Genomic DNA, 21,408 nt, shown 5'->3' on the forward strand with positions numbered 1-21,408 from the left:
TTATTATGTTGGGGAGATTTGTATTGCAAGGATCAAGAGAATCAAAAAAAAAAGAACAACCAGTTCTCAGGAAGGAGAGAAACTGGAACAGTTCTCGGGGCCTCAGAAGGGGAAACTCACAGATAATCTTAGGGGCCGCCCTTGGGATAACTTGGCACTAACTGCCTTCTGTCTCCATGTGACTCTACTAGAGATTTTATTTTATAAACATTTTATTTTACTTTATTTATTTGAGACAGGATCTCACTCTGTAGCCCAGGCTGGAGTGCAGTGGCATGATCTTGGCTCACTGCAATCTCTGCCTCCCAGGCTCAGGCAATTCTCCTACCTCAGACTCCCAAGTAGCTGGGATTACAGGCAGATGCCACCACGCCTGTCTAATTTTTGTATTTTTAGTAGAGATGGGGTTTCGCCATGTTGCCCAGGCTGGCCTCAAACTCCTCTGACCTCAGGGGATCCCCTGTCTCAGGTTCCCGCAGTGCGGGGATTACAGGTGTGAGTCACTGCGCCCAGCATTAAAAACATTTTAAATTTAAGTTTTAAACACACAAAAATTGCACAGGTCTTAAGTATACAGCTGAATGAACTTTTGCCAAGTGAACACACATATTAACTGGCACCCAGATTAAGACTCAGAACATTGCCCGTGCCCTAGAGTCTTCATGTCGTCTACTAGTCATTGCCTCCCCCAAGTATTCACTATTCTGACTTCTATCACAAATTTGTTTTGCTCATTTTTGAACTGTATTGCAACGAAACCATACGGTATGCTTTAATGTCTGCCTTCCTTTGCTCAATATTATGCTTGTGCCACTGTCATGCCAGACTCCCACTGACCCCAACAGGGATGGCATCATGTCTGAGAGGCTGAAGAAGAGATGTGGAGACAGCAACTGAGACATAGGGTTTATTGGAAGAACGTATATATAGGGATGGTCCAGTGGCAGTGGCTGGACAGGAGAACCAATCCCATTTGTAGAAAGCATGCAGTTTTTATACCACTTTTGCTTAGCACCCTCCATCTAGCAACCTCCACCTAGCAGTTTTCATTTAACCCAAAACAAAGGGCCTCAATCCCATGTACACCCTGCATTCCAAGAGATGGACTAGGGGTTCAGATGTCCTTCATAGATGAGGAGAGAAACTCTGGGTTGACCACTCCTAGGTTCCTTAGCTCAGAACTCTGAACACACATTCCTCTTAGACCATAGGTTCATTCTTAAGGGTATACTTAAATTATTGCTGTCAGGTGCATCTGTCATATAGCAATGTATCCTACTGTTGCATACAACAGTAACTTGTTCTGGTTGTTATACAGTATTCAACTCTATGAATACTATACCCTTGATAAACATTTGGGTTGTTTCCAATTTGGAGATATTATAAACAAAGTTACATACGAATGTTCTTGCACATGTCTTTTGGGTCACCCATGTTTTCATTCATCAAGAGTGGAATTGCTGGGGGATAAGGTAAGTGCATATTCGGATTTAGTAGTCTATTGCCCAATGGCTTTCCAAAGACGCTATGCCAATGTACATTCCCAACAGCAGATGATTACTTTCCGTTGTTCCAGATCCTTGCTAACATGTGGCATTGTCATTTTAAAATTTTGTATCCTTTCTGATATGTGAGTAGTGCTATCTCATAGTGTGCATTTCCCTGATGACTAATGATTGAGCACCTCCTCCTCCTATGTTCATTAAACAATTAGATATCCTTCTTTGTGAAGTGCCTGTTTAAGTATTTTGCCTGTCTTCTTATTGGGCTGTCTGTCTTTACATTATTGAGTCCTTTATTAGAATTCACACCTAAAATTTAAATTTCCAGAAAAGGCTGGGCACGGTGGCTCGTGCCTGTAATCCCAGCATTTTGTGAGGCAAAGGCGGGCAGATCACTTGAGTCCCAGAGCTTGAGAACAGCCTGGGCAACATGGTAAAACTCTGTCTCCACAAAAAATTAAAAAAATTAGCCAGGCATGGTGGTGTGTACCCGTAGTACCGGCTACCTAAGAGGTGGGGGGATCACCTGAGTCCAGCAGCCATGATCACACCACTGCACTCCAGCCTGGGTGACAGAATGAGACCCTGTCTCAAAAAAAAAATGAAAAAACAAATGTCAAGTTATCCTAAAAAGCTCTCTGGTTCTTAATAATTCTAAAATTGTTTCCCTGCAATATTATTATCAAATAAGAATCAGGAGTAATTTTGGTTAAATTATTCCTGATAAATATGTAACATAAAACATATAAATGTGTTACATAACAGATAAGTATGTTTGGTGGAATACAACATAGTTATATTCCAACAAATATCATCTAGTATTCTATGTGTTTTATTAAAATCTTACATTAATGTAGTAACAGTATTTTTCATTAACTGATATGGTTTGGCTGCATCTCCACCCAAATCTCGCCTTGAATTGTAGTTCCCATAATCCCCACATGCTGTGGAAGGAACCCTGTGGGAGGTAATTTAATCATGGGGGCAGTTACCCTTATGCTGTTCTCGTGATGGTGAGTGAGTTCTCATGACTTCTGATGGTTTTATAAAGGGCTTTTCCACCTTTTGCTCAGCATTTCTCCTTGCTGTTGCCATGTGAAGAAGGACATGTTTGCTTCCTTTTCTGCCATGATTGTAAGTTTCCTGAGGCCTCCCCAGTCCTGTGGAACACTGAATCAATTAAACCTCTTTCCTTTACAAACTACCCAGGCCAGTTGTGGTGGCTCATGCCTGTAAACCCAGCACTTTGGGAGGTCGAGGCCAGGGATCACCTGAGGTCAGGAGTTTGAGACCAGCCTGGTCAACATGGCGAAACCCCATCTCTACTAAAAATACAAAATTAGCTGGGTGTGGTAGTGAGTGCCTGTAATCCCAGCTAGTTGGGAGGCTGAGGCAGGAAAATCGCTTCAACCCGGGAGGCAGAGGTTGAAGTGAGCCGAGATCGTGCCACTGCATTCCAGCCTGGGCAACAAGAGCAAAACTCCATCTCAAAAAAAAAAAAAAAGAGAAAGAAAGAAAACAATTACCCAGTCTCAGGCATGTCCTTATAGCAGCACGAGAATAGACTAATACAATTATCTTATTTCATTGTTTTTAATTAATAGATTATAAGACAAAACAAAGATTGAAACAGTATCCCCCTTTTTTTTTTTTTCAGACAGAGTTTCGCTATTTTTGTCCAGACTGGAGTGCAATATGCAACCTCTGCCTCCCGAGTTCAAGCGATTCTCCTGCCTCAGCCTCCCAAGTAGCTGGGACTACAGGCGCCTGCCACCACGCCAGGGTAATTTTTTGTGTTTTTAGTAGAGACGGGGTTTCACCATGTTGGCCAGGATGGTCTCAATCTCTTGACATCGTGATCTACCCGCCTCGGCCTCCCAAGGTGCTGGGATTACAGGTGTGAGCCACCGTGCCCGGCCAGCACTATTCTTTAAAAAAAAATAATACATTATAAATAAGGCAAAAGTCATTTTTTATTTTAATTCCCCAAATCCTAGTACCCTCCCCTGTGCCAGAAGTAGCCATTGTTAAAAGTTTGATGTGCACAATTCACTACAGTAAATAGTATATACATTGTTCTACAACTTGCTTTTTCCCTTCCACACTTTGTCTTTTTATGCTGTGTTGCTTACTCATCCAATTAATACATTTCAGCAGCTTTAAGGAAAAATACAATATCAATATACCACAATTTATTTAAGCTATTCCCCTATGGATGTCAATTGGGTTGTATAGAGTTTACATTGTTTCATATGACTTTTTCACATAATAGGGAAGACATTTCTTTTTTTTTTTTTTTTTTTTTTTGAGACGGAGTCTCGCTCTGTCGCCCAGGCTGGAGTGCAGTGGCCAGATCTCAGCTCACTGCAAGCTCCGCCTCCCGGGTTCCCGCCATTCTCCTGCCTCAGCCTCCCGAGTAGCTGGGACCACAGGCGCCGCCACCTCGCCCGGCTAATTTTTTGTATTTTTAGTAGAGACGGGGTTTTGCCGTGTTAGCCAGGATGGTCTCGATCTCCTGACCTTGTGATCCGCCCGTCTTGGCCTCCCAAAGTGCTGGGATTACAGGCTTGAGCCACCGCACCTGGCAGGGAAGACATTTCTATATACAAAATTGATCAAAAAGTCTCAATGTTTAACACAGAGAAAAAAAATTACATTTGCAGTCAATACTTTTGTATCTATTCTGCAATAAAAACTTTTATATCCTTTGGCATCACCTAAAACATACAATGAGGGAATGCCCTCTTATTCTAAAATTCTGTGATTCTGTAAGTATTCCCAATAGGACATGCCAAGTTGTTTTTTGTTTTCTTATCATACACTGGATAGGTAGTGGGTTTTGTCTGTTTGTTTGAAATAGGCCGGACGCGGTGGCTCACGCCTTCTAATCCCAGCACTTTGGGAGGCCGAGGTAGGCAGATCATGAGGTCAGGAGATCAAGACCATCCTGGCTAACACGGTGAAACCCCGTCCCTACAAAAAATACAGAAAATTAGCCAGGTGCAGTGGCGGGCGCCTGTAGTCCCAGCTACTTGTGGGGCTGAGGCGGGAGAATGGCGTGAACCTGCGAGGCGGAGCTTGCAGTGAGGTGAGATTGCGCCACTGCACTCCAGCCTGGGCGACAGAGCGAGACTCCGTCTCAAAAAAAAAAAAAAAAAAAAAAGGGAAATAAGGAAAGAAACAGAGTTTCACTTTTGTTGCCTAGGCTGGAGGGCAATGGCTTGATCTCCACTCACTGCAACTTCCACCTCCCGGGTTCAAGCGATTCTCCTGCCTCAGCCTCCCGAGTAGCTGGGATTACAGGCATGTGCCACCATGCCCGGCTAATTTTGTATTCTTAGTAGAGATGGAATTTCACCATGTTGGACAGGCTGATCTTGAACTCCTGACTTCAAGTGATTCACCCACCTTGGCTTCCCAAAGTGCTGGGATTACAGGCGTGAGCCACTGCGCCCAGTGACGGATAGTGTTTTAATCTCAAAAATATCTGCCTCAAACTTTGTGCTGCTATAACAGAATATCTGTTGGGTAATTTTAAGTGGACAGAGATCTGAACTCCTGGGCTCAAGTGATCCACCTCAGCCTCCCAAGTAGCTAAGACTACGGGCATGTACCACCATGCCTGGCTAATTATTATTATTATTATTATTATTATTATTATTATCAGACAGCGTCTTGCTGTATTGCCCAAGCTGGTCTCAAACTCCTGGCCCCAAGCAGTCCTCCTGCTTCAACCTCCCAAAGTGCTGGGATTACAGGCATGAGTCACTGTGCCCAGATGATAATTACCTCTTAAAGAGCCCACCTCTCAACACTGTTGCACTGGGGTTTAAATTTCCAACATACAAATTTTGGGAGACATATTCAAATCACAGCAGAAGTTACTTTAGTTTTGGCCTCAGAAATGAGTCAGAAGAAAGAGGAAGAATTCAAATGCTACAAATTTATTGTGAAAGTTGCTTGTATTTATCTGCTCTTCAGTCTCTCAACCAAAAGCTAAACAAGTTTGTACAGGTAGACAGGACCTTTAGCTTAATTTATAAGCGGCTTCCTGCAAAGCCCTCAAGCCATTTTATCACTCATCATCTCTTAAAAACAAAACTGGAATGTTAATCTATTTTTGGTAGAAAAAGTTGGAGACCAGTTTATCAAATGGTTTAGACATTTGAAGCTGTATGTAACTTAAAGCTACTTATTTGCCTCAGAAATATTACATATAAAGAAAGAAGACAAAACTACACACACACATTACATTACCTATAGAATAATATTGAGCACTTCTAATTGCTTGCCAACTTCTCTTCTTGATCTTATAAGGAGATAATCTTATTTTCATTCACACATTTGAGTCATTTTAAATGATAGTGTAGAAATACCAGACCTTTAGTAGGAATCCTTATTTATAATGCTTTTACTCTACATGTTATAATGGAAGCAATATCTTAAATGTTTAACTAAAAATCACTTTTATAGGCAGATTCTCTTATTCAGAATTAAGAATAGCTAGTGTATACTTGGGAGGCTGAGGCAGGAGAATCGCTTGAACCCAGGAGGTGGAGGTTGCAATGAGCTGAGATTGCACCACTGCACTCCAGCCTGGGTGACAGAGTAAGACTGACTCCCAAAAAAAAAAAAAAAAAAAAAAAAAAAAAAATAGCTAGGGTACAAGAACCCACAAATAATGTCTTCTCCTAGGGAACCATATAAAGCATTTTGCATTTCAAATTATTATCTTTTTTTTTAATAATTCAGGCAAATATAATTGGACAAATTCTAAATACTACTCATTTTAACTAAAAGTTCAAGTTATTGTAGAAAGGCAACACTTCTGTAATATTGATATTTTAACCTCTTTTTCATTTTACCACTCAAAAATTGCTAATAATTAAAATGGAATGTTCTTTGTAAGTTTATTTTATATTTGGGAGCTAAAATAAACAACAGCATTTGCTCAAAGGTTTTGAACTATGGCATACTAATGGTATAGATATAGTTTATCTATTGCAGAATTGAGTCATATGCAGCAAGAAACAGCATAAAATCCATAAATAAGAAGATTTTATGAGGGAAAAAAATCAGTGTTACATATGCATTTTTCCCTGTTTCTGGCAAATATAATCTTTCATTCATATAAATGTTGACTGGCTTCTTTGTGTTCAATGGGAAGATACAGTTCCTATATTCAAAGAACTCCCAGACTAATTCAGGGAGAGCTACAAGACAATTTAGGTACTGCTGGATTAGGAATCCTAGTTCCTCCTATGGAGTAGAAGGGATGCTTCTTCCAGGAGACACAGCAAGGGTCCCACTATACTGGAAGCTATGACTACCACTTGGTCATTTTTGAGTTTCTCATGTTAGTGGACCAATAGACAAACATAGTAATTACCATATTGGCAGGGAAGTATAGGAGCTATGGTTCAGTTTCACAAGAAAGACAAGAAAGTGTATGTTTGGAACTCAGGGGATTCACTGGGGCATATTTTAGTACTTGCATGTCCAATGACAACTCTAAATGGGCAATTACTAGAACCATGACCCAATAAGTTTAACACAACTGACAAATCATACCTCTTGGGGAGGAAAATCTGAGTCACCACCAGGAAATAACCTAGATTTGCTGAAGTACTGGCCAAGAATGGGAAAATTGAGAGTGGTTGGTATAGGAGAGAGATAATGCATATCATTTATGGCCCTGAGACCAGTTACACAGTAGATGCTGCAGCTTATCCTAGAAACCCTTGTCTACCAAGTGCTTTGGAGAGGTAAAAACTGGACAGACCTCGAAGACTCTGTGGCAGAATGGACTAAGTTTGGCGCAGATCTGCACGTGTATTAGACTCCTCTTTCACTCTGACTCATATCCTCTCAACTAACCTTTACTCCAGTCCTTGCTGCAGCAACCAAAGATGTAAAGATGTAACCAGAGAGCAACTCATTTTAGTTGTTTAACGTATATTTCACTTTCTGCCCCCACCCCTCACTGCCACTGCTGTTGGACATAACTGTAGGAGCCCATTCAGCCATTCTATACACAAGAAAATCTGCAAATATTAACATCCTATGAAATAACCCCTGTCCAATGGGGAATGGAAACTAATGAATAAATACTCCCTTCTTGGTAGAACAATTCTGACATACATTCTATATGGCTCCTGAAGGATCCTTAATGATATCGAGCCCAAATCAGGTTAATCATGTAAAGGGAACTAAAAAAATCTTAAAAAATCACTGCATGGGTTTTATGCCATTCCTTGTTTTATTCTTTTCAGTCCCTCACTCATGTTTCCTAGGCTCAGTCATGTTCCCATAAATGTTTAATAGCTGCCTCTCCAGGAAAAAAAAATTATTTTGGTTTGTAGCGTTTACCTATTTCTGTGGTATAAACATACCATAATTTCAAGCTACCATCACCAAATCTGCAGTTGGATAGAGGTATACACAATTGTACCTTGGATGCCAGTATGAGTTGAGTCCAGCACACTACTGCTTGGGAGTGGGTCTCAAAAAAATTACTGCATGCAAACATTTGTCTCAGAAGATATAGGGTGAGACAAAAAAGACAAAAAGCTACCAGTCTGGGCCAATTACCAGACAATCATGGGTATACTGACATTAGCCATGGTTACCAGTAAGATGAGAAAAACATTCTTAGGTAGAAGAGGAAAGAATTTCAATTGTATAACAAATGGGTGATAGGAAAAAGTTGTAGGAATGGGCAAGGTGTATGAATTTTAGGATACTCAGAAGTTTCTAGCCTTTGCAACTAGATAGACAATAATGCTATTTCCAGAGACACAGAATACAGGATGATGATGAGTTCATTTTGGAATCTATTTAGTTTGAGATTTTTTTTCATGATACCAAGGCAGAGATAGTTAGTGGGAAATACAGGTCTGAAGCTTAGGTAGGAGATAAGGGTGTGGAAGCTATAGCAAGGTATTGTGAAATTTTATTGTTGATAACTACTTATATTCCTGGAATGTCCTGCCGCCCTTCCTCTGGCTCCAGTCAGACAGCGGTGAGGCTTTCTGATTACTGCCCTCAGGCTAGAACTGTTACTACAGAAATGAAAAGAGAAAGATGAGTCAATGCTCAGTTAAGTTTTAAAATAGAGCTTTGAAACTCCTGGTAGAAAAAATATGTTGACGCTGGGTATGGTGGCGCATGCCTGTAGTCCCAGCACTTTAGGAGGCCAAGGCAGGCAGATTACTTGAGGCCAGGTGTTCAAAACCAGCCTGGCCAACATGGTGAAACCCTGTCTCTACTAAAAATACAAAAATTAGCCAGGCATGGTGTCGCATGCCAGTAATCCCAGCTACTCAGGAGACTGAGGCAGGAGAGTCACTTGAACGCAGGAGACAGAGGTTACAGTGAGCCAAGATCACATCACTGCACTCCAAGGCTGGTATTACAGGTGTGAGCCACCGCGCCCAGCCGTAATAAATCTCTTTATATATCTGCATCCTATTGGTTCTGTTTATCTAGGGAACCATAACACAGTGTCTTTAATCTGTCAATCTGGAACAGTTCCTCCAACTTTCTCGACTTCTATGTCCTTGACACTTTTGAATATTACAGGGCAGATATTTTGTAGTACGTTCCTTAAATTGGATTTGTTTTCTCATGATTAGATCCAAGTTATGGAGGAAAAGCAATGGGTTGCAAGATTTTGATTTGTCAAATGTTCACTTTGATCATTTGATTAAGGTGGTATCTTTCAGCCTTTTCCTCTATGTAACTAAGTGCTTCGTGGAAACATACGCTGAACCCTGTAAAAATCTCACTTGTCATTGAACTTTGAATGTACTCATTTATTATAATTTGTATCTGTAATGAACTCACAGCACCAAAATTATTCATTGGATTATAATCTGTTGCTATCATAATTTATTTTAGTGCTCACGTTAGACCATCTTTGTTCAGTGGGAGTTTTTTTCAGGTTGGTTCCTGTGTCCTTTTAATCTGTCTCCATCATTACTTTCATTATTTTCTGGGATAACAAGATGTTTCAGGCTCAACTTTTATTTGCCTTGTCCTAGTCCTGGAATCAGCCATTTTTTCAAGGAGCCCTGGTTTCTTTGAGTAAAAAAGTTAAAATATGGATGCAAGATATGCTCACTGCTTTTGTGGTGTCATTGTTCCCAGGCCCTCTTAGAGTACAAACGCAGAAAATATTTGTGTGTGTGTGTGTGTTTGTGTGTGTGTGCAGCAGAGGTTTACATCTACATTTATTTACATACTATATATATGTATATATGTTAAAAACTTTGAGTTCATATCAAGGCCACCAATTTCATTATAACAATACAAGACCCATTCAACTTTTCTCTTTCCATTCTTGTAACTCCCTTCTTCAACAGTGAAGAATGTGGTTCTCATTATCATTCATATATTCACTTATTGGATCACTTGTCTCCACAAGTAACTAATTTCCCATTTCTGCCATCACCAGTCCACCAAGCAAACCCTTCCTTGAACACACTTGGGTCCCAGTGCCTTGCACCTGGCCATCTCTCTCACTACCTCCCACCCCTTGCGGGGTGAGGAGGGCATTTTAAAAGATGACCATGATACCTGAACTCTCTTCTTTACTCCTTCCTCTGCCTTGTTACCTGGAACATGGATGTAGTGGCTGAAGCTTGAGCTACTCTCTGGACTATGAGGATAAGGGTCACACCTACATCAGAGCAGTGAGCTGTAAAGTGCCTGAAATTCTGACGCTTTGGCAGAGCAAAGTAGCCATGTTAACCCTGTCCTGCCCACTGTCTAGACTTTTACATGAGAGCCATACAACAGGAGTCTTTAAATCTTATCAGTTTAGGTAACTAACAGCCTAATGTAATTCTACCTGATAAAGATGTCCACAGCTAGAGGCCAGCGGGAACACAGATACATCCACTACTTCCAGCAGGGAGTGATGAGAATCTTCATCACCAAAATGAGGGAGCACAACAGCCTGTTAGAAGTTAGAATCCAGCTTAGCAAAAAGAGGCTCAGAGAAGACCAATGAATTGATTGGGACTATGTTTTTTTTGTTTGTTTGTTTTTGTTTTTTTTTTTGAGACGGAGTCTCGCTCTGTCGCCCAGGCTGGAGTGCAGTGGCGCGATCTCGGCTCACTGCAAGCTCCGCCTCCTGGGTTTACGCCATTCTCCTGCCTCAGCCTCCTGAGTAGCTGGGACTACAGGCGCCCGCCACTGCGCCCGGCTAATTTTTTGTATTTTTAGTAGAGACGGGGTTTCACCGTGGTCTCGATCTCCTGACCTTGTGATCCGCCCGCCTCGGCCTCCCAAAGTGGGGACTATGTATTCTACCACTGGAGGCAGAAACTTAGTTCATTTCAGAAAATCAAATAGTAACATTTCTTGCACTACTGAGCTCTGTGGATCTGAGATGGGCTCTATGAAGAGAGTAGCTGAAACTATGGTAATGGCAATGGCAATGGATGAGGTCCAGGGAGTTTCCAGAGGAAGAAAAAATAAACCTTAAAAATCTCACAAACATTAGCTATTAGAAAGGACGCAGCCAGCAGATATTAAGAGTAAGAGAGAATTAAAGGAGAACTTCTGAACAAGACTTTTTTTATATCCCTTAGCGAATTACCAACATTAAAGTGCATTTCATATCGTTACCTTTCATATTGTTACATTCCACATCAAATTTTGATCCCAAGTGGTGATATTTAAAAAACTAGAAACATCTTCTGCATCACAGTGAAATCTATAGGCAGAGTTAAAGAGGGTTAGGTTACTAAAAAATACAAAAAAACTAGCCGGGTGAGGTGGCGGGCGCCTGTAGTCCCAGCTACTCGGGAGGCTGAGGCAGGAGAATGGCGTGAACCCGGGAGGCGGAGCTTGCAGTGAGCTGAGATCCCGCCACTGCACTCCAGTCTGGGCGACAGAGCGAGACTCTGTCTCAAAGAAAAAAAAAAAAAAAGAGGGTTAGGTACACAGACTACTAGAAAGTCTAGACCAGGTTTACTGGTTTTCATTCATTTCTTGCTTCTTAATCAGTTTGGAGGCTCATGTAAAGGCAGATTTAAAGGGAGAAAAGACTCAAGAACAAGAGATAGAAGGGGTCATGCTATTGGAGGGTGCTAGAATTGCCTGCGTTTTGAGTTTGGATGATCCCTAGCACAGGTAGCAGGCACAGAATAAATTGTTATGCACCATATCACATTCTTCACACGTGCCTCTCACATGGTTATACACATACTCAAACCAAATCAACGTGAACCTAACTGAAGGCAGCCTCGGTGGACAAAAGACCTTCATGGGAGTTCTGCGCAGTTGAGTGATATGTAGGGTTCTTCATTCTAAACAGCTTTCCCAATGGTGGTTGGTTATTGGACCACCAGCTGATATCACCATCTCTATTTGAGCTTCGTTAATTTTAAGGTGTCCCTCCTAGCTGTTGACTGGGATATAATAATTACTCTAGTTCATCTTGTATTGGTAGCTGCCTGTTTAATTCTTCATGATTTCATATTCAGAAAGACAGAATAAGAAATCATGAGTCATATCAGCGGTCTTCGGAAGTATCATCACTAATACCTATTGGCTACATCAAATGGCCGATTTGCTTTACTTTATAATCCCTTGGAGATTTACTGAATTTTTTTTTTAATTACCAGTTTTAGGCTGTGTATACTTCTCATATACTCATTAAATGTTAGTAGCAGTAACGGAAGCTGTTCTTACATGTTTGTAACTGTGCCCTGAAATGACACTGAATTAACTTAAATTCAAATGACTTAACTGACTTAAAATTAAACATAAAAATGTATATCATGAGAGATGAGGGAAATATTATTCGCAAAATAGAAGAGCACACAATATTTTCAGATTATTTTATTCTAAACCCACACATCCCACAGATATGTGACAGCTTAAAAAACAAACTAATGCTCTCATGGCTTTTTAGATTTAAGTCAGCCAACAATTCCTGACCATTCTGTAATTTTGTAGTCATGTTCGATTAAGTGCCATCTCTTTCCCCCAATACAGAGGAAATCTGAATTGTGCATTAACAGAATTTTTATACATATTATACGAATGAAATGGATCCTACCAAACATAAAAGTACAACAATTGAGACGGAGTCTTGTTCTGTCACCCAGATTGGAGTGCAATGGCGCAATCTCTGCTCACTGTAACCTCCTCCTCCCAAGCTCAAGCGATTCCCTTGCCTCAGCCTCCCAAGCAGCTGGGACTCCGGGCGCCCGCCACCACGCCCAGCTAATTTTTGTTTTTAGTAGAGACAGGGTTTTACTATGTTGGCCAGGTTGGGCTTGAACTCCTGACCTAAAGTGATTCACTCCCTTTGGTCTCCCAAAGTGCTGGGGTTACAGGCGTGAGCCATCGTGCCCGGCCAAGTACGAAAAAAATCTTATGTAACAAACCAGTAATATGGGCTATAGCCTTGTTTCCACGTAGCATCTTAAACTGTTAAAAACAAATCAGAATTATTCTGAAATCACTGAGGAAAATAAAAATTAGATTTTGAGATTGTAGAATTTTGCAAATGTCTGCAAATGTATAAAAACAACATGATATAAATTGTGGCCTGGGTGTTTATAATTCTCCCCAGACTCTTTATATGGATGCCTTATTTGGTGGAGGTCTTCCTGTAATTATGGATCTATAAAACCCATCAGACAGGAATACTAAAAAGCATGATTATTCCATAACCTTATTCCACAGGAGTTATTCTACAGGAGGTCCTAGTTCATTTTATTTTTCCTTCTTCTTCACTGCCTTCCGGTAGTGCTGCGGGTCAATGCCCAGCTAAAGCAGGTTTAGAGGGTCAGCCTGGAGGTTGGATGTTACTGGTGGACTTTAAAGATGGACAGACCATAGGACAGCATATAGCTTAGGAATTGGCAGTGTTTACAAATCCTAGGGAGAGAATTTCGGAGACTGCTGCGATCCCTCCAGGCCTCCCCATTTGCTGTCACGCTCAGGCTTTCCCTGGCGGTCCCAAGGTCCAGCTTCTTATTGGAATGACAGCCTTAACCGACAAGAAAGCGCTATAATTTTCAGTTTGGGATTTAAGCGGGGATTAAGCTCACGTATTCCCGGGCGTCTAGTCAGAGGCCGAACTCTGGGTCGGATCTTAGCGAGACTTGTTGCTGAGAAACACTGCAGCTTGGCTTGCCGGCTCCCCGGCGAGCCCGTCAACCACCCACCTCCCGGGGAAGGGACCGAGGGCGCGCCCTGCCACGCGCGCTCCCCACGCCCTGGTCCCCGCCACACGCGCTCCTCCCACCCGAGCCCCGCCGCTCGCTCTCCCCACTCCCCGAGCCCGGCCACGCGCGCCCCCGTTCAGCCCCGGGAGCGCGCCCCGCCGGCCTTTTCCCGCGGCGCTGCCGGGTGCAGCTAGCGCCCACTCGCCGGGGGAGGCGCTGCTGTCGCTGGGGGAGCGCCTCCTCCTCTTCCTCCAACTCTTCCCCGCCTCCTCCCGCTTCTCCTCCTCCTCCTCCTCCACAGTTGCCTGCCCTGGGCGGGGGCGAGCGTGTCCGGTTTGTTGGAAGCGTTCGGAAATGGCAACTTGCGCGGTGGAGGCGTTCGGGCTCCTGGAGGACGAGGTGCGGGGAACGCGGGGCTGCGGGGCGGGCTTCCCTTCGGGTTATTCAGCTGCCGGACATGGGGAGGTAGTGGCGGCGGCCACGACCGGAGGCTCCGCTGTCAGCCCCTCCTCCCTCGGCGCGAGCCCGGGGAGCGCGCGAGGCGCCGCGGGGACTGTGGGGGCGGCTGGGAGCGCGGGCGCTGGGGGCTCGCTGGACGGAGCAAGTTTGTCGGGTCCATACCCGCCCCTTCCCGGAGCGGCCGCCGCCTTCCTTGTCAGTTTCCTTCAGGAAGTGTTGAGGAGGGGGCTAGGCGGCCGGCGGGGGACGCACATCACCGCGCCAGCCCTTTCCTGCCACCCCCGCCGGGCGTTCGGAGATCGCAGGCGTGGGGAGACGGTCGCAGCATCCCTGCTGTTGATTTGCTTGTTCTGGCGGAGGCCGGGCCGACTTAACTTTACGGACTTCGGTCTGGAGAGTTCCAAGTGAATTGTCATTCGCTCGTTTGGTTTTTTCTCCTTTATCTGAAATCCTTTTTAATCCCCTAACTAGAGACAGGGATGGGAGAGCAGGAACACAAATTTTCCTCCTCTTCTTTAGCAACAAGTGTCTAGTGTGAGAAGTTCATGCTTTTTTTCACCGGTCATCGTTGATGTTAAAAAGTAAAGCCAAAAAAGTATAAATACTTTATAAAGAAGTTACCATATCTGTTCTCTTTGAAAACTAGATTAAGCTCTGGGATTTGAAGAAGGCAAAGCTGTCTCTTTTCAACTAAATAACTAATGCTGATTATGCCTATGCTTATTAAAAATATTGTAAGACCATTTGGAAAGGTTGTTCCGTCGTAAATGATATGTGGCTTCTGTGTGTTCTTGGAGATTGTCTCAAAAATGCAAATAGGTGGGAGATGAAAAGGCTGTATATAGTCTAACAGTGACTGGTTCCGAGTGAAAAAAATCAAATTTTTTGCCTTCTTTTTGGCTGACTAAGCGCCACGTGTACCTGTTATCAAGATTAGACCCAATTAACTGAAAATTCATCAACCTAATTTATACTGCTTGAAGTATTGTAAGACTTAAGTTGTATAGTTCCTCCTCTTAGTAACTTGGTGTCGTCAAACATTTTACACTTCTCTTGAGAGTTCTTTGTTTATAAAGGGTGGGCAATTTGTTAATGCAGGCAAGTTATTTCAGGGTATTTTGAGAATGCTTACGTGATGTGATTAGAATTTAATTTCCTAGTTATTGCTGCCAGAAGAGAAACAAAGTGATGATGGACAAATGATGGCGGCTCATAGTTCCCTCAGAAACAACAGTCAATGTGTTATAGCTAAAGATAACATTCTAGCTAATGGCCCCTTTATTCTGTAGAGGAGATCAGAAGATAATACAGCACTTCACTTGTGGTCGCTTTCTTATCAGTCAGATTTCCCTGCTTGTTACATAGACTGCCCAGTGCAGATAACTTCAAGCTGGTGTCCAACCCAGTCAGGCTGGCCTTGGACTTTCTTTCCCTGCTATATTCACAGGTAGGCCCTGCTAATTGCAGATTTCTCATCTCACCGCCTTCCAACAGAGCCAGTTGATCTTAGAGAAAATAGTGCCAAAGGTATCATTCACCATCTGTTTACTCCCTCTTGGTACACGATCAGTGTTTTTAATTATCTACTTTAGTAATTTCTCTGTTTTCAATCATTACCGCTCTGCCCAGCTGAAATAAAACTAACTGTGGCAGTTAGTGGGTGGTCTGTAAGGAACTGGGGCTAAAGGCCAGAAACTCCACCCTTTGAAATGTGGATTTCCTGAACTTGCTGAAGGATTTGTACATCTAGGAAGTTTCATGGCATGGGGCCTATCCCATGCACATTCTGGGAGTTCTGGCTGTCAATTCCATGACTCTAATTTGTTTCTATCCCCCCTCTGTCTATTTTGTCCACATTGAGGAAGGGAGTGAGATAGGAAGATAAGAGACATGATGATGAAGAATTTTCCACTTCTTCCATTGTAATTGGATTATTCATTCAACAGACATTCATTTACTATTTCCTCTCTACCATGCATTGTGCTAGGCACCAGGGATAGAGAGGGAAAAAAATAGTGTCAGCCGCGAACTGAGGGAAAGATAAAAGTCACTTTTTTTCTTGTGGAGGTTACCATCTCTTCACTGTCATTTGCCATTTATTTTCTGGTCTATCACAAAAGTAAAAGAAGGATGGGAACCACACTCCCACCCTCCCCCCACCACACACATACACCCCTTTTGTTAAAGGAAGAAAGCATTGCAACTCTGTCACTTCTAAAACTCACGGACTAGGCTGGGAATAGGTAGCCCTCTGCTGTTGATTAAAAGTAAAGTGCTTTTTCATTACAACAAAAGGAGAGGATTCTTATTTTAAATTTGAAACTAAAACAGGGAGAAAAATAATTTGAAATGGGATAGAAGATAGTGAAAGAATTGTAATTTAATCAGTATGTAGTGAATAGTCCCTGAGTCACAGTGTGTGAGTATATCAGCACTGAAGCATGCTAAAATGTAGATCATAACACCTCTCACTTTTCAGTGAGTTTTAACTCTTCTTCCACATATAAGTGGCTTATAGTAAGAGAACGCCCTGGCTGCATGTGCAGAATTTTGCCATTAAAGTGTTAACAAACCAAGGAGGAAGTGTAGTATAATTTGTACCAGATTTGCTCTGACAGTCACTTGAGATTAACGGTAGAGAATAACATGTAGTGGTCTTTAGTGGGGAGCAGTGTGGTAGATGCGGGGACTGGAATTCAGCATCTCTTCCCACTTCCTTCCCATGCACCTCCCAGTGATGTGGAGGTGGGAAAACTAAACACTGTTTCCCACGCTCCCTTGAAATTATTGGTCTGGATTCAAAATAGGCTCCCCAGTTAAGTGCAATTACTTGAGATTTGGGGAGTGGAAATGAGGTGGAGCATATTGTTTTGTTTCTTTGGCTTTTTCTGCTGATAAGTACAGTCATGTAAACATCGAATTTTTCTGCAAAAGTATTCCAGTATCTGGTAACTTGCTTTGTACATATTGATAAGAAGTCACAGAAATAGTGGTAGCGGTAGCTTCCAGACATCAAGATTGGTTGTATTCTTGAAGTCATCAGTTCTGGTGATGGCTCCTGATCACCTACCTTTCTGATTGGGGCAGAGATAGTAGCTTCCTGAGTGGGTCGGTTCTGCCCTGTTTCTGATCTTCTAAGAACTGCAGTCCCCAACAATTTTGGCACCAGGGACCAGTTTCATGGAAGATAGCTTTTCCATGGACCGGGGATGAGGTCTAGTGGTTTCAGGATGATTCAAGCACATTACATGTATTGTACACTCCACTTCTATTATTAGTACATTGTAATATATAATGAAATAATTATACAACTCACCATAATGTAGAATCAGTGGGAGCCCTGAGCTTGTTTTCCTGCAACTAGATGGTCCCATGTGTGGGTGATGGTAATGGGGAACAGGGAGACAGTGACAAATCATCAGGCATTAGATTCTTATAAGGGGCACACAACCTAGATCCCTTGCATGGACAGTTCGCAGTAGGGTTCATGCTCCTATGAGACTCTAATGCTGCTGCTGATCTGACAGGCAGTGGAGCTCAGGAGGTAATGTGATCGAAGAAGAATGGCTGTAAATACAGATGAAGCTTTGCTCACTGGCCTGCCACTCACCTCCTGCTGTGTGGCCAGTTCCTAAGGTTGGGGACCCCTGCTCTAGAAGTCCAGCCTAGCATCTACTCTTCCAGCTCTTCCAAAGATTTTGTAAGCATCTAATCCCCTGTATTAGCTTCTTTCCTCTTAAAACATCGAGAATGATTTTTGTTTCCTATAATAAAGCCTGACTGAAGCAAGGAAAAGAAGGAAATAAAGAGGAAAGAGTTTAGAGTCTCCTCTGACAGTATGGAGAGTGCAGTTTGCACGTACAGAATAACAGATGCCCCTGGTGGCAGCAGCCACAACAATGCATCAGCAACAGAGTAACTAAGAAGGGCATATTCTGATACTTCTGGACCCACTAAGGCTGAGCAGAAACTGACCCTCACTCAGTCTAGGAACAAACTTCCCAAACCTTTATGTACTACACACAAAGGAGGAGAAGCATAGTTTAAGCAGCAGCTGTATTAGTAATCTCTCCCAATCTTTGATGTATTTTTTTTTTTGCCATCAGTGCTTTTTTGCAACTCTTTAATTCCGCGATCATTATAAAGTATTTTTCATGGACCCAAGGACCAAAGAAGTGACTAAATATAGTGTATTTTAAAAATAATTTATTTTAAAATAATTTATTTATTTACTTTTGAGATGGAGTCTTGGTCTGTCACCCAGGCTGGAGTCAATGGCATGATTTCAGCTCACTGTACCCTCTGCCTCCCAAGTTCTAGCATTTCTCCTGCCTCAGCCTCCTGGGTAGCTGGGATTACAGGCATGTGCCACCACGCCCAGCTAATTTTTGTATTTTTAGTACAGTCAGGGTTTCACCATGTTGGCCAGGCTGGTCTCGAACTCCTGACCTCAGATGATCCGCCTGCCTCGGCCTCCCAAAGTGCTGGGATTACAGGCGAGCCACCACGTCCATCCTATTTTGAAAGTATTTTGAACCATCAGAAATGTTGAAAGTACAACACAAAGAGCTCCAGTATCCTTCTCATGCAGATTCTGCAACTGTTAACCTTTTCTCTGCAATTATTCCGTCACCTTTTTTTTGCCATTTTCATTAATCTTTTTCTGAACCACTTGAGAGCAAGCGGCAAACACAATGCCCCATCATCTTTAGATACTCTAGTGTGTATTTTTCTAAAACAAGAATACTTTCCTGCATAATAACCATACACCCCTCCAAGCTAGGAAATGGACACTGATACAACAATGCCATTCAATCCACAGATACCATCCACATTTTGATAAATGTTCTAGTAATTTCTCTCTTTCCTTTTCTGGTCTAAGAACCTATCTAGGAACATATATTGCATTTACTTGGCATGTCTTTGCAGTCTCTTTTAATCTGTAACATTTCCTCAGTTTTTCTTACCCCAGACAATTTTAAGAAGGACAAGCCTTACATTCTATGATGTTTCTCATTTTGGGTTTGTTTCGTTTTTCTTGATGACCATGTTCAGGTCACACTCTCTTGGCAGGAATCACAGAAATGATGCTGTGTTCTTCCCATGCATCACACCAGGGGACACATGATGCTGACTTGTCCCAACACTGTTAGTAATAACCTTAATCACTTGGTCACCTTGGTGTCTGCCAGGTTTATTCTCTGTAATGTCACCCTTTTAATCTCTTTATAATTGATAGTATTTTGGGGGGATATATTGTAAGATTATGCCAATATCCTATTTCTTATCAAGTCTTCATCCTCAGTTTTAGCATCCATTGATGAATTCTATCTGAACCAAACACCACTGTTTTGTTTTATTTCCATCTCTATTAGTTAGCGTTCTGTGTAAGAAGAGCTTTCCTTTTCCTGTCATTTATTTTTATCAGCATAGACTTGTAAAATCCCACTTTATTCAAGAGGTTGTAATCAGTTACTGTCATTAAATATTTTATTGCTCATACTGTCCCAGTTTGTCCAGTGGCAGCCCTTTCAAGGAGGTTCCTAGGTCTTTGTAACAAGTCCCCATCATTCTTTGAACACTTTCTGGCAGAAGTTGTTCCAGGCTTCTCTTGTATTTTGCTTGGCTCAGCTATCTGCAGTCAGCCATTTTCCTAGAAGCGCTGGTCCTATTTAGTATAAAGTGGTTTTTACATGCTACAATTTGGGTGCTTGGTGTGCTCATTGTTACTGGGATATACTCTTGGGCCATCTCAGTGAACAGAGTTCAGAAGCATATGCATGTGTGTTTGTGTGTGTATGTGTACGATACACACATAAGTATACACAAAGATCTATAGCTATTTCTATATCAATCTGTAAATACATATACTTAAAAATCATGAATTCATACTGATTTTTTCCAATTCAAATCTAACACCTGAGTTCCTTTATAGCCATAAGTACCTTTTCTAACAGTGACAAAATTTGACTTTTATTATCCTTAATATAGTTATTTGTTCATTTAATTATGTGTTCAGTGTAACTAACTTCCTGACCACGCAGACTTCTCCTCTGCCACTTCAGCTCTTCACATCCTTGGATGCCAGTGGGAATATTGCTATTCTCTATGCAACATCCTTATGCAACGCTCTCCTCCCCTCCTCAGTACCCTTGCCAGTGGGCACCCTTCTGGTACATCTCGGTATGGCACCTCCCTCCTCCCCTCAGTGCCCCGTGCTGGCAAGCATGCCAACCATGCACCTCTGTGAAATTCCCCCTCACCCCACAGACGTTTTCTGTAGTGGCTTGTGGTTGACTCCTATGCACCAGGAACAAAAGAGGAGAAGGAACTATAATTTCTTTTATAGGTAATTAGGAATTCATATATCACATAGGAATACAATCTTTTAGTTGGAAGAGACCTTGTAAATAAGTCATTTAGGGTGAGCAGGGGTATAGAAAATGGGATTCTTTTGGGTTGGAATTCTGGCCCTGTTACTTACTTGGTGAATCTTGCATAATTATTTCACATCAGTCAGAGCAGAGTATTTAAGTCTGCTGATTCTCCCCATCCCCTTGCTGTCTCAGAAATATTCTACAGCATTTGGAGACATGCCGGAACCAGCTGAACACAACTGCTTCTCGGTCTATCATGGTTATCTACTCTAGCGCTGAATCTTTAAGTCAGATTGCTAATTTGAATTGCTAAACCCGTTGTTCTGCTGAATTCTGTGGCAATTGATGTTACTCCTTTACAACTTCTGTTTCTTCTGGCCTCCTTGCCAATCGTATCAAAGTTTTAAGAGGATAAATGAATGGGGAGCAGGTAGGAGAAATCTGGAGATAAATGCAGGGAGAAAGGCATAGCATAAACAAAAAGCATTTTGATAAGACTTTTCTGAAAGTTAAGTAAATATGTCTGTAGCCCATTGTTATAACTCATGGCTGGACTCAGATGTCTGGCTTCGACTCATGTGAGACATGTTGGGGCAATAAAGAGAGTAATATGAACAATCATGGCCGTGAATAAAGATGCTTTAGTGAAAGTATTCTCCTATGGGAGAAAGAGTCAACCTAAATAAATAACAGCTGCCTTTAACTGCCTATGCACTATATGCCGGGCACCAGGTTAGATTTTTTCATACTTTAGCTGTACTCATCACAACATTATTGCAAAAGTAGGAAGTATTACCCCCATTTTAGAGATAAGGAATATGAGATTCTGCTTTCTTCAAGAACCTTCTCCCAGTAGGTAGCGGCTCTGGGATTGAAACACAG

General features: G+C 42.2%; 1 protein-coding gene across 1 annotated transcript in view; it reads left to right on the top strand.

The window, feature by feature from the left end:
- Nucleotides 1-13,940: 13,940 nt before the first annotated feature.
- Nucleotides 13,941-21,408, top strand: part of LOC105493093 (NEDD4 E3 ubiquitin protein ligase) — a 167,428-nt gene continuing 159,960 nt past the window's right edge. Inside the window, exon 1 of the mRNA XM_071066808.1 lies at nt 13,941-14,089. Coding sequence (XP_070922909.1) covers nt 14,045-14,089 — 45 coding nt within the window. The 5' untranslated portion in view covers nt 13,941-14,044. The remainder of the gene's footprint in view (nt 14,090-21,408) is intronic.

The sequence above is a fragment of the Macaca nemestrina genome, chromosome 7, assembly GCF_043159975.1.
Source record: "Macaca nemestrina isolate mMacNem1 chromosome 7, mMacNem.hap1, whole genome shotgun sequence".
NCBI lineage: Eukaryota > Metazoa > Chordata > Mammalia > Primates > Cercopithecidae > Macaca > Macaca nemestrina.